We start from the raw sequence: 13,632 nt of genomic DNA on the forward strand, positions 1-13,632 counted from the left end.
GTAATCCATTTGAAGCAAATCTGATTACTCCTTGTACCCTTTCATGGTATTCTACCATATCCCAATAAAACCCAAAGTCTGATCACGGCTTATCAAATGATACAAGATTTGGTTTCTGCCTATGTTTCCCAACTTATTTCTCTAATTGGCTGTGCTCCAGCCACACTGGTCTCCTTGATTCTTCTCCAACATGTTAACCAAGTCCCTATCTTAGAGTCATGGCAATTGCCATTTCTCTTCTCCTAGAATAGATTCCCTCTAGAAATGCACATAACTGCCTCCCTCATTTAATGATCAGAATTCTGCCTATGTGCTCTTCCCTGAAAAGATCTTCCTGGTAGGGCATCCCCATATCACTCTTCTCCTTTTATCCAGAGTTTTTTTCCATAAAGCTTGCCACATTACTGGGCATTATCTATTATTTAGTAACATACTCTGTTATTGCTCATTGTCAACCTCTACCACCATAAGATAAACGGCAGATTTTGTTTTTTTTCACTGCTGAATCCCCAGCACCTAGAACAATGTCTGTCCATGAAATATTTGTTGAATAAGTAAACAGATTTTCAGGATACTTCATACGTAAAACTGTATTTATTGAGGCATAGGAAAATGTCTGTCAAATGAGTAGCAAAATATTAACTGTTTATTTAACATGGTGTGGGAGCTGCTTTTCACATTATTTTTGCTCGTGTGAATATCCTGATTTTTTTTTTTACAATGAACTTGTTTCTCATATATTAAAAAACGAATTAAGGCCTGACCTGTGGCGGCGCAGTGGATAAAGCGTCGACCTGGAAATGCTGAGGTTGCCAGTTCGAAATCCTGGGCTTGCCTGGTCAAGGCACATATGGGAGTTGATGCTTCCAGCTCCTCCCCCCTTCTCTCTCTCTGTCTCTCCTCTCTCTCTCTCTCTCTCTCCCTCTCCTCTCTAAAAATGAATAAATAAAAAAATTTAAAAAAAAACGAATTAAAAAGCCACATAGGCAGAAACTGTAAATGAATTCTAAAAGAGGTTGGGCAACTTTATGAAAGACTGACTTCTAAATGGATGTTACAGCATAATGGTTAAGGTAGACCCCAGTTTGAATCCCCTTTTTTGTGTTTTTCTGAAGTTGGAAACAGGGAGGCAGTCAGACAGACTCCTGCATGCGCCCCACCGGGATCCACCTGGCATGCCCACCAGGGGGCGATGCTCTGCCCCTCTGGGGCGTCGCTCCGTCCCAACCAGAGCCATTCTAGCACCTGAGGCAGAGGCCACAGAGCCATCCTCAGCGCCCGGGCCAATTTTGCTCCAAAGGAGCCTTGACTGCGGGAGGGGAAGAGAGAGACAGAGAGGAAGGAGAGGGGGAGGGGTGGAGAAGCAGATGGGTGCTTCTCCTGTGTGCCCTGGCCGGGAATCGAACCCGGGACTCCTGCACGCCAGGCCGACGCTCTACCACTGAGCAAACCGGCCAGGGCCTAGTTTGAATCCCTTCTTGCCAACAATCTCCAGCAGTGTGATCCCAGGTATGTATATATGTATTTATTTTATTTAGAAATTAAATTTAATGGGGTGACATTAATCAATAAGAGTACATAGGTTTCAGGTAAACATTCCTATAACGTTGGAACTGTTTCAGGTTATTTATTTATAAGCCAAAGTCTAAATGTCTTCACCTGGAAAATGGGGATAATAATAGTGCCTACCTCATAAGGTTGTTTTTGAAGGTCAATGGAGACCATGTATGTAACTTCCTTTGTACAATGCCTGGCATGCAATTAATACCCGACATGTGGTAACTATTATAATAATTAGTAGTAATAAGAGTTGGGACATACCTAGCCCTCAAGATTGACATCAGAGTGGACCACCACATCCTGTCATCATTGTGCCTCAATCTGGGCCTCTGATGCCCAAAGAGGGGATGGTTCCTTCCAAAGGAGGTAATTTCGACGGTCCAGAAGCATCTGAATAAAACAACGGACACTGTTCCCCCTTAAACCATTCAGTCTGGTTAATCCACGAGCAGCATTCCCAAGACCCGGCGTCCAGAGGCGGCCACTGAGTCCCTTGGTCTCAATTTCCTTGGCTGCAACAGGGCTGAGAATGTTAAAAACAAAAGCAGGGCCGCAGCAGTCCGCCCTGACTCCCGGCACTCCAGAGGGGATCAAATCCAGGCCCCTGGCGACCCGCAACGCACCTCACAGGAAAAATGACTGGTCGGACTCAAAAGTCAGACCGACTGCACACCTGCATCCTCCCAGGCCTCTGCCAGAGGGGAGCAGCGTAGACGCGGCAACACCCCGGCTGCGACCGAGAAGGGGGCGGCGGGGTCACAGCATCACGTGGGTACTCGAGGCCAGGGACGGAAAGGGGCGGAGACGGCGGGAGCGCGGCACGCGGCGGGGCGGCGCACGGAAGAGGCAAGCTCGCGCTTGCGCTGCTCGGGAGCGAGCCCGCAAGCCCGCAAGCTCAGTGGCGCGCACGTGGTTGACTGCTTCTTGGCGCGGAGAAGGGGGGCACGGTGAGGTAAGCCTCGAGGCGCTGCAAGGCGGGTGGTAGTGGGGCTCGATTCTCCTCTGGCGCGGGGAGGAAGAAGCGGGGATCGGGAAGTACTAAGGGCATCGGGGTCAAGCTGTAAGCCCCAGCGGCGGCGAAGACTCGGCAGAGACGATGGCGTGGAGCGTCGAGTCACGTCGTCCTGTGGGGGAGGGGCGGGGTGGGCGGGCTTGCCCCTCGCCCCGCCCCGCCCCCGACGGCCCGGGCGCGTGGTGAGCTCAGGGCCGCTCCGCGCTGCCCCCGCATCAGCATTCCTGTCTGTGCAGTACAGACTTTTCAAAGTGTTAACTACGCTAACAACGGCCTTTGTGTGCGTGCTCAGGCCCCGACCGACGTTTCCCATTGAGTTTTCAAGTCGGCCTTTCTCAGTGGGCATTTAAACTTACCTGAGGCCGACATTGATGCTATTCTTCACAAGCCTTCCTTCCACCCAGTAACATCTTTGATTTTGGTAAATAATAACTTGGAACTAGCACCAATCCTTTCATGGATGTTACTGTCAGAAATCTCTGGCGAGAAGTGAGGAGAAAAAAACAGCATTATTGAAAATTGTTCTTATGGAGTGTTTATCAGCCTGTTCCTACACCTTTTACTTGACCCTCTCTCTTAACCTCTGCTGAAATGGTGCTGCTGTTTGCTACCTGTACAGGTAATATAATCTTTCAGGGTTTCCTTTCCTTTTTTGAAAACAGCATGCCTTAGAGAGTTCAACAAATAATCCACATGCAATGGTACCATAATATCTGGCATATGAGAAAAGTTCAATAAATCTTGGTCATTATTTAATAATACCCCTTGCTAAACTCATTTTTCTTCAAAGATTGTAGTCTTGTCTCAGAGAAAGAACTACCCTGCCCCAATCCACACCAAAAAAGACAAGTTTAGCCTGACCAGATGGTGGCGCAGAAGACCCAGTTCAGAACCTGGATGGAGGTTGCCAGCTTGAGCGCGGGCTTATCTGGTTTGAGCACTGAGTCACTCGGTCTGTTCTAGCCCCCCCCCCCCCCCCTTCATGGCACATATGAGAAAGCAATCAGTGAACCACTAAGGTGTTGCAGCGAAGAATTGATGCTTCTCATTTCTCTCCCTTCCTGTCTGTCTCTCCCTCTCTGTCTCTGTCACAAAAATAAAAAAGGTGTGTTATCCAATGGTGAATTATTTCCAAGCTAAAAATATCAGGTGAAAGAAGTCACTCCAGGAAAACCAAAGATGAATTAACCTATTGAAGAACTAACATTTGTCTATGACACTTGTGTTTACTGAGTTCTTTCTCTGTGCTTGGTACTTTTTTTTAAAATTGATTTTACAGTGGGGGTGGGGGATGAGTAGTAGTTTTCACTCTAGCTGTTCTTTGGTTGCTTGTCATATGTGCCTTAACCTGGCAAGCGCAAGGTTTTGAACCATAACCTCAGTGTTCCAGGTCAGTGCTCTAGTCACTGTGCCACCACAGGCCAGGTGGTACTTTTTATTATTATTATTATTGATTTTAAAGAAAGAGAGAAAGAGACAAACATCAATCTGTTCCTGTATATGCTTTGAATGGGGATCCAATCTGCAACCTTATGCTTATCAGGATGACACTCTAACCAGCTGAGCCATCCAGCCAGGGTTGTGCTTATTTTTTTAAGGCATACAAATTTGTATTGGATGTAGTCCCTGCTTTGATTTAGTCTAACAGTGGGAAAATATGCATGCAGAAGTAATCCTCACAAATTAGAATGTGAAAAATGCCAGAAAAGAGGTAGGTAAAAACTATGAGAGTATAAAGCAGGGATATTTCCCTGGCTTAGTGGGAAATATTATGTCGTTTCTGTCTTTGAGAATATACTTTGTGCATTGCACATACCTATTATTTGCTCAAAGAGTAAATTAGTGAACAAATGTATGTTGTAATAGGATTCCTTGATTTCTAGTAACACAACTTACTCATATAAAAGTATTACTGGAAAGATAGAGAAATGAGAGAGGGGGAAAAAAACTAAACAGTTGAGCCACCCTTGGGGATGGGGATTTCAGCAGCCAGAGCTCATGAACTAAATTTTTTGGCGAGTGAATGATTGAGCTCCAACTGCCTTCTGTCCTTATATGTCTTATTCAAGATTCAGATTTCTCTAAGAAGAGATCTGGTTGCTTAACTGCTGTGGAGGTAGAGGATGGAGTATTGCAATTGGCAACCCCATCAAACCGTATGAAATGTCCGGAGTCAGTTTCCCAAAAGAAGGAGGCTAAGGAGAGAAGTGATGCAGGGCAGAAAAAACCTAATACTTGTTTTTTTTTGTTTTTTTTGTTTTTTTGTTTTTTTTAATTAAATTTAATGCAGTGACATTGATAAATCAGGGTACATATGTTGAGAGAAAATATCTCTAGATTATTTTGACATTTGATTGTGCTGTATACCCCTCCCCCCCTAATACTTGTTTATTAGAGATATGTATCCTCTGTGGAGGGCTTACTATGGGCCAGGTACCATAGTAGTACATTATTTTTATATATAGATAGATATATATAGATATAGATATATAGATATAGATATAGATATATTTTATTCATTTTAGAGGGGAGAGAAAGAGAGAGAGAAGGGGGGAGGAGCAGGAAGCTTCAACTCCCGTATGTGCCTTGACCAGGCAAGCCCAGAGTTTTGAACCGGCAACCTCAGCATTTCCAGGTCGACGCTTTATCCACTGCGCCACCACAGGTCAGGCAGTACATTATTTATATAGCTTGTGATATTTAAACTTCACAACAACTCTAGGAGGTAGAGAGGGGGAAACAGGATTATAGAGATAAAATATTTGCTTAGTGTTACAAAGCTTGGATGTAGTAGAGTTGAATGTGTTGTATTGTCTTCTCTTTATCTTGTCTCTTTGAATTATTTCCTGATCCATATGCCACTTTTGTTTGTTCATAGGGAATCTTCAAGCTTTGGCATATGTGTTGACCAGTTCTGGAGTCTCCTTAAAGGGGAGGAAGATAAAGCAGTTGTCTTTTCCAATTAAAGAATGGACCGTTTGGGTTCTTTTAGCAGTAAGTACTATGTGAACAAGTCTCACGAATATTAATTGCAAACTGAAGTGAAAGTTGATCAAAGAAGAAAAATAAGCACTTTGAAGTTAAACAAAGACCTGAGAATCTGATCCTAAAGCAGTAAGAGTATCAACTCAAAGTCTGTCGATATTTATTGATTGCCCACTGAATACATAACACGAAAGTATCACCCCAGGTCCCTGGTCGGCAAACTGCGGCTCGCAAGCCACATGCGGCTTTTTGGCCCCTTGAGTGTGGCTCTTCCACAAAATACCACATGCAGGCGCTACCTCGATAAGGAATGTACCTACCTATATAGTTTTAAGTTTAAAAAATTTGGCTCTCAAAAAAAATTCCAATACACGTACTGTTGATATTTGGCTCTGTTGACTAATGAGTTTGCCGACCACTGCCCTGGGTTATATAAGAAAACTAAGGTCAGATGAACCAGGCGTAGTATGATTAACCTGCATTTAGATTTTATTTATTTATTTTTAAAATTTGATTATTGAATTTATTGGGGTGACTGGTTAATAAAACCATACAGGTTTCAGGAGTACAATTCTATGATGCACCACCCCAAGTCAAGTCTCCCTCCATCACCATCTATCCCTACTCTGCCCTCCTCCACCTCCCCTACCCCCTTTCCCTCCTGCAGTCCCCACACTATTGTCTGTATCCATAAGGTTTTTTTCTTTGCTTAGTCCCTTCACTTTTTTCATCTAGCATCTGCATTTATTTTATATATATATAAATATATATATTTTAATTTATTGATTTTTAGATCAAGAGAAAGGGAGAGAGGGAGAGACAGAAACATTGATCTGTTTCTATATGTGCCCTGACCAGGGATTGAACCTTCAACCTTAGAGTATCAGGACAATGCTCTAACGAAACGAGCTACCCAGCCAGGGCTTACACCTGCATTTAGATTTTAAAAAATAATTGGATTTCTGTTTAGAACCAATAACATGCCGGACCTCTGGTGGCGCAGTGGATAAAGCCACCTGGAATGCTGAGGTTGTCAGTTCAAAACCCCGGGTTTGCCCTGTCAAGGCACATACGAAAAACAACTGCTATGAATTGATGCTTCCTGCTCCTCCCCCCTTTCTCTCGCTCTCGCCTCTCTAAAATCAATAAATAGAATCTTAAAAAAGGTAAATAACTCAGCGGTAGAGCGTCGGCCTGGCGTGCGGAGGACCCGGGTTCGATTCCCGGCCAGGGCACACAGGGGAAGCGCCCATTTGCTTCTCCACCCCTCCGCCGCGCTTTCCTCTCTGTCTCTCTCTTCCCCTCCCGCAGCCAAGGCTCCATTGGAGCAAAGATGGCCCGGGCGCTGGGGATGGCTCCTTGGCCTCTGCCCCAGGCGCTAGAGTGGCTCTGGTCGCAACATGGCGACGCCCAGGATGGGCAGAGCATCGCCCCCTGGTGGGCAGAGCGTCGCCCATGGTGGGCGTGCCGGGTGGATCCCGGTCGGGCGCATGCGGGAGTCTGTCTGACTGTCTCTCCCTGTTTCCAGCTTCAGAAAAATGGGGGGGAAAAATAAATAAATAAATAAAAAGATAAATAAGTAAGATCTATACTCATCAATATCGGAATTGCTAGGTAGTCACTAAAAATGATATTGAAGACTATGTTATAACATGGAAGTGAGCCCTGTTAAAGGGCAAACAGATGCAAAAAAAAATACTGTGCAGAACCAATAACATATTTGTGATACCTTGATAAATAATGTCAGTGGTAGAATAAAGAAAATACTTTTCTCCCTCTTTCAGGTAGAATTTGTGTTCTAAGAGTAAACCACAGTATAATAATGATGCAGAGATTCATGGTGTACGTCGGAAATAAATTCAGGCAACCTCACTATGGAGAAAAAACATATACTACTTTTTCTCTGATTCTGAAGATAAGGGATTTGGAAGAAATAGAAATCCTTGTCAGATGTTAGTAGTGTCCCAATGAGAAGAATCAGGAGCAAAGAATCTTTGCTTATTGTTTCCTCCACACCAGTTTCTCAGAGGGGCTCTAATTCAATCTCTCATCCCACTCTATAGCACAGACTGAAGTCTTCAAACACTTCTAGTTCAAATCTCTCATTTTGCACATGGGAAAAAACTTAAAAGAATTGTCCCGGCCCTGGCTGGTTTGCTCAGTGGTAGAACGTCGGCCTGGTGCGTGGAAGTCCCGGGTTTGATTCCCGGCCAGGGCACACAGGAAAAGCGCCCATCTGCTTCTCCACCCTTTCCCCTCTCCTTTCTATCTCTCTCTTCCTCTCTCGCAGCCAAGGCTCCACTGGAGCCAAGTTGGCCAGGGCACTGAGGATGGCTCCATGGCCTCTGCCTCAGTCTCCAGAATGGCTCTGGTTACAATGGAGCAACAACCCAATGGGCAGAGCATCGCCCCCTAGTGGGCATGCCAGGTGGATCCCTGTCGGGTGGCTGCGGGAGTCTCTCTGCCTACCTGCTTCTCACTTCAAAAAAATACAAAAAGAAAAAGAGTTGTCCCAGTTCTGGGAGTGAAAACTGAAACTATTCCCTTCCCCTTTTTAAAGTTATTTTTAAACTTTTTAAATGGGAATAATTTCAAACTTACAGGAAAGTTGGAAGGTATTCTTAAGAACAGTATAAAGAATACCCATATATGTTTTAATTTTTTTTAATTATTTTTAGATTGTATTCATTATTAGAGAGGCAAGAGAGAGAGGAGGGGGAGAAGCAGGAAGCATCAACTCCCATATGTGCCCTGACCAGGCAAGCCTGGGTTTTGAACCGGCGACCTTAGCGTTCCAGGTCAATGCTTTATCCACTGCGCCACCACAGGTCCGGCATGTTTTAATTTTTTTACTATGTGTGTTTTCTCTCTCTTTCTCTCTATTAATATATATTTATTTATTTATATATATTTCTAGATAAACACACACACACCCCATATTTTGTTTTTTGAATTATTTGAGGGTAAGAGACTTATAGTAAGTCCTCAGTGTCCTCATAGCAGTGGTCCCCAAACCCCAGGCCACGGACCAGTACTGGTCCGCAGAGAAAGAATAAATAACTTACATTATTTCCGTTTTATTTATATTTAAGTCTGAATGATGTTTTATTTTTTAAAAATGACCAGATTCCGGCCCTGGCTGGTTGGCTCAGCGCTAGAGCGTCAGCCTGGCGTGCGGGGGACCCGGGTTCGATTCCCGGCCAGGGCACATAGGAGAAGCGCCCATTTGCTTCTCCACCCCCCTCCCCCTCCTTCCTCTCTGTCTCTCTCTTCCCCTCCCGCAGCCAAGGCTCCATTGGAGCAAAGATGGCCCGGGCGCTGGGGATGGCTTCTTAGCCTCTGCCCCAGGCACTAGAGTGGCTCTGGTCGCGGCAGAGCGACACCCCGGAGGGGCAGAGTGCCGCCGGGTGGATCCCGGTCGGGCGCATGCGGGAGTCTGTCTGACTGTCTCTCCCCGTTTCCAGCTTCAGAAAAATACAAAAAAGAAAAAAAAAATGACCAGATTCCCTCTGTTACATCCGTCTAAGACTCACTCTTGACGCTTGTCTCGGTCACGTGATACATTTATTCATCCCACCCTAAAGGCCGGTCCGTGAAAATATTTTGTGACATTAAACCAGTCTGTGGCCCAAATAAGGTTGGGGACCACTGCTCTATAGGTTCCTGAAACTGCAGCCTTAATCAAAACGACATAAAACCAGTGTTACTATATGCTAATTGATTTAACAAGTTAAATTCCTATGGCATATCTCTGATCACAAAAACATCACCAAACTTGAAGATCCCAGACATTTCTAATATTAAACATTTAAATAAATGTGAGCTCTGCATACATTTAAGAAAGGTAGATAAAAACAAGATAATCCTTTTCCAACTGTTGCACTTATTCCAGTTCAGGGTTGATGGTGGCCAGTGCATATCCCAACAGTTGAGAGCAGGGGTTCCCAAACTTTTTACACAGGGGGCCATGTCACTGTCCCTCAGACATTGGAGGGGGCCGCATGCGGCCAGCAGGCCATAGTTTGGGGACGCCTGGTTCAGAGTTTTTTGTTTGTTGGCTTTTTTTTTTCTCTGAAGCTGGAAACGGGGAGAGACAGATAGACTCCCGCATGCGCCTGACCGGGATCCACCCGGCACGCCCACCAGGGGGCGATGCTCTGCCCCTCCGGGGCTTCGCTCTGTCACGACCAGAGCCACTCTAGTGCCTGGGGCAGAGGCCAAGGAGCCATCCCCAGCGCCTGGGCCATCTTTGCTCCAATGGAGCCTCAGCTGTGGGAGGGGAAGAGAGAGACAGAGAGGAAGGGGAGAGGGGGAGGGGTGGAGAAGCAGATGGGTGCTTCTCCTGTGTGCCCTGGCCGGGAATCGAACCCGGGACCCCTGCACACCAGTCCGACACTCTACCACTGAACCAACCGGCCAGAGCCTGTTTGTTGGCTTTTTTATATGCATTTAAATTTGTTAAACTTTTATTGCCCTTGGATCTTGAATGGTGGTAAAAAAGAAAAGCCTTTCCCTACTCTTAGGTTATAGAAAAGTTGTGGAATACCTTTGTGAAGGATATTTTTAATATATGTGTCAAAAACCCTCTGTATACTTAATAGTTCTAGTTCTAGGAAAATACATATGCTTAGGAACAAAATGTGAAAAACTGTATGTAAAAGAAAATTGAACTAGGTTGGTTAGAGCATCCTCCCAAAGTGCAGTTTTGCTGGTTCGATCCCCAATCAGGGCATATAAAGGGCTCGATGTTACTGTCCCTCCCTCCCTCCCTTTCCCTTCCTCTTTTGCTGAAATCAATAAATAAAAATTTTTAAAAAAACATTGATCTCAGCAATTCTTTCTTTCTTTTTTTAGTATTCTTTATAGTAGTAAATAATTGGAAACAAGATATATGTTCATCAGAACTATTGATATTTGAATTGTTCTCAGCATTATGAGACCCAGTGATATTCTTTTTATAGTATTTTTAAAACTTCTTTTACTATTTGGAAATAAAATACATAGGTAATATAACGTATCTATAGCCATGACTTCAAAGAAATAAAAACAGTAATGCCCTAATGATAATACAAAGGGTGAATAAAAGAGAAGTAATTTATGGCCGTGGCCGGTTGGCTCAGTGGCATCAGCCTGCTATGTGGAAGTCCCAGGTTCGATTCCCAGCCAGGACACACAGGAGAAGTGCCCATCTGCTTCTCCACCTTTCCCCCCCTTCTCCTTTCTCTCTATCTCTCTCTTTTCCCCTCCTATAGCCAGCACTCCATTGGAGCAAAGTTGGCCCAGACTCTGAGGTTGGCTTCATAGCCTCTGCCTCAGGCATTTAGAATGGCTTTGGATGTAATGGAGCAGTGCCCCAGATGGTCAGAGCATCGCCCCCTAGTGGGCATGCCAAGTGGATGGCGCATGCAGGAGTCTGTCTCTCATCCTCCCCACTTCTCACTTCAGAAAAATACAAAAAAAAGAGAAGTAATTTATAACAAAAAAATGCAATTTGTAATAAAATATGTATCCCAATGTATTTAGACATGATTACAGTACAAAATATAATGATTTATATAGTCAGATGCTTGCACACAAATGTTGACTCACTGCATCTTATAGCTACTCTTGCACGATGAATGATTAATGTGTATTGTATTGGTGACTTGAATACCACGAGCTTGAATAACTTTTTTTTTTTTTTAACTAACACCTGAATTTTTTTTTAATGCTTTTTAAAAAATTTTTATTTTATTTATTCATTTTAGAGAGGAGAGAGAGACAGAGAGAGAGAGATAGGGGGAGGAGCTGGAAGCATCAACTCCCATATGTGCCTTGACCAGGCAAGCCCAGGGTTTTGAACCGGCGACCTCAGCATTTCCAGGTCGACGCTTTATCCACTGTGCCACCACAGGTCAGGCCTTGAATAACTCTTGATAGATTTCAGAAGAAAATAAGATAACAATCTCCTCTAGAAGTACATGCAACTGCTTTCCTGTAAAATTCAATATATATGAAAACTATCAAAAACATTTTGTTTTATATGGAATTGGGGTCTAGATCATGTAATTATGAACAGGGTTGTTGTTTTTTTACCTACTTGAATATCTGGTGGGACATTTAAAAGTGCAGGATACAGGCCAATTCTTTGTTGTGGAGGGATGTCTTGACCATTCAGGATATCTAGCATCTCTGGTCCCTGCCTGCTGAGTGCCGCCAGTACTGCTCGCTAGTCCTTCTGGCAACAAAAAAGCAATCTCAGATTTCCAGAATGCCTTGCTCTAGAGGGCAGTTGAAAACCATTAGGTTAGATAATTGATATGCTGGGATATTATTCATCCATTAAGAAGAATGAGGATGCTGCTGTGGTGGTGCTGTGGATTAGGTGTCAACCTGGAAGGCAGAGGTCACCAACCTGAAGCCTCGGGTTTGCACGGCCAGTCAAGGCACAGACGAGAAGCAACTACAAGTTAATGTTTTTCCCACTCCCCACCTTCCCCTCTCTCTCTCTCTCTCTCTCTCTCTCTCCTCTCTAAAATCAATAAATAAAATCTTTTGAAAAAAGAATGAGGAAGATCTATAAGATCTATGTGTACCATAATGAAAGATGTTGAAAATACGTTGTCAAGTGAAAGAAACAGGCTACAAAACATCATGTAAAGATTGGAAATCAAAATGTTAATAGAGGATGACATACTTTTATTGTCTAAAATTTTTTAAACTATGATTTGGATTGCTTTTACAAAATAATTTTCTTTTTTTTTAGAGAGAGAGAGGAAGGGGAAAAGAGATAAGCAGCGTCAACTCATCGTTGCTTCACTTTTTAATTGTTCCTTGATTACTTCTCATGTGCCTTGGGGGAGGGGCGGCTCAAGCCAAGCCAGTGACCTCTTGCTCAAGCCAGAGACCTTGGGCTTCAAGCCAGTGACCTTTGAGTGCAGGCCAGTGGCTGTGAGGTCATGTCTATGATCCCATGCTCAAGCCAGCAGTCTCAGGGTTTTGAGCCCCAAGGGCTGGGTCCTCAGCGTCCCAGGCTGATGCTCTATCCACTGCACCTCTGCCTGGTGAGGCAATAATTACTTCTTGATATAAGGTTTTTAAGCTCTTTACTTTGATCAGTAGCTGGGTTTTTTTTTTCCTGAGGAGTGTTTGAGGAAATAAAAAACAAGCTTATAGTATTACTATAAAAGAATAACGGAAAGGAGTACAAACTGAACTCTTAGTCCCTAAAAATGCAGATATGTGTGCCCCGGATGCCCCAAACAGCCTCTAGAGTCAGAGTTGGTAAAGATTTGCACTTAGCACTTAACATAAATTAATATGTGTTCTTTTGTCAGTATTTTAAATGGGAAAAGTAGAGTAGTTGCTTTTTCTTATATTTATTTTGAAGCTGTTGCCAGGATTACATTGCTCTCCCCTGTCATTTTCCTCCTGGTCTTCATTTAGAAATAAATGAAAAGAACAAGAATCACCACTTACATGAGGGGAGGGTGCCTTGAAGAGTTTCTCAGATTTTAGGAAGGAAAATGCTATTACAAAATGTGAGAAATCCTGCCCCAGGCTAAACAATATATCTCTTCATCTACCTTCAAAGCCTGTGTTTTCTTAAACTCTTGCTGTTGATCAGAGAACTACATACGCTACTAGGTCATGGTGACTCAGAGTTTGGGGCATCCAGGGGCACACATATCTGCATTTTTATGACTTAAGAGTTCGGTTTGTACTTCTGACCATAATTATTTCAGAGACATTGGAACTGACAGAAGGTCTACTATGTTCTCTGCTTACTGTGGGAGAAAGGGAGGGAGTTGTTTTAAATTCCAAATCAAGCTTGACCTGTGGTGGAGCAATGGACAAAGCATCAACCTGGAATGCTGAGGTCGCCAGTTCGAAACCCTGAGCTTGCCCAGTCAAGGGACATAAAGAAGCAACTATTAATGAGTTAATGCTTCCTACTTCTCCCCACCCCTCCCTCTCCCACCTCTCTCTAAAATCAATAAATAAAATCTTTAAAAAAAATTCCAACTCAAATATAAAGTAGTACCAAGACATATTTAAAGGAATTTTCCCCCAAAACATTTATTCTGAAAATTTTC

At 43.8% G+C, this 13,632-nt stretch overlaps 1 protein-coding gene across 3 annotated transcripts in view; it reads left to right on the forward strand.

Moving 5' to 3' along the window:
* The first annotated feature begins 2,390 nt into the window (after nt 1-2,390).
* The window catches only part of TADA2A (transcriptional adaptor 2A), a 64,407-nt gene continuing 53,165 nt past the window's right edge, over nt 2,391-13,632 (forward strand). The window contains exons 1-2 of one of the 3 annotated variants that reach the window (XM_066262816.1): nt 2,391-2,512; nt 5,451-5,566. In XM_066262816.1, the coding sequence (XP_066118913.1) occupies nt 5,542-5,566 (25 nt within the window). In that variant the 5' untranslated portion in view covers nt 2,391-2,512; nt 5,451-5,541. The remainder of the gene's footprint in view (nt 2,513-5,450; nt 5,567-13,632) is intronic. The other 2 variants (XM_066262814.1, XM_066262815.1) reach the window with 2 other exon arrangements.

Source organism: Saccopteryx bilineata, chromosome 2, assembly GCF_036850765.1.
Source record: "Saccopteryx bilineata isolate mSacBil1 chromosome 2, mSacBil1_pri_phased_curated, whole genome shotgun sequence".
In the NCBI taxonomy this organism is placed as follows: Eukaryota; Metazoa; Chordata; class Mammalia; order Chiroptera; family Emballonuridae; genus Saccopteryx; species Saccopteryx bilineata.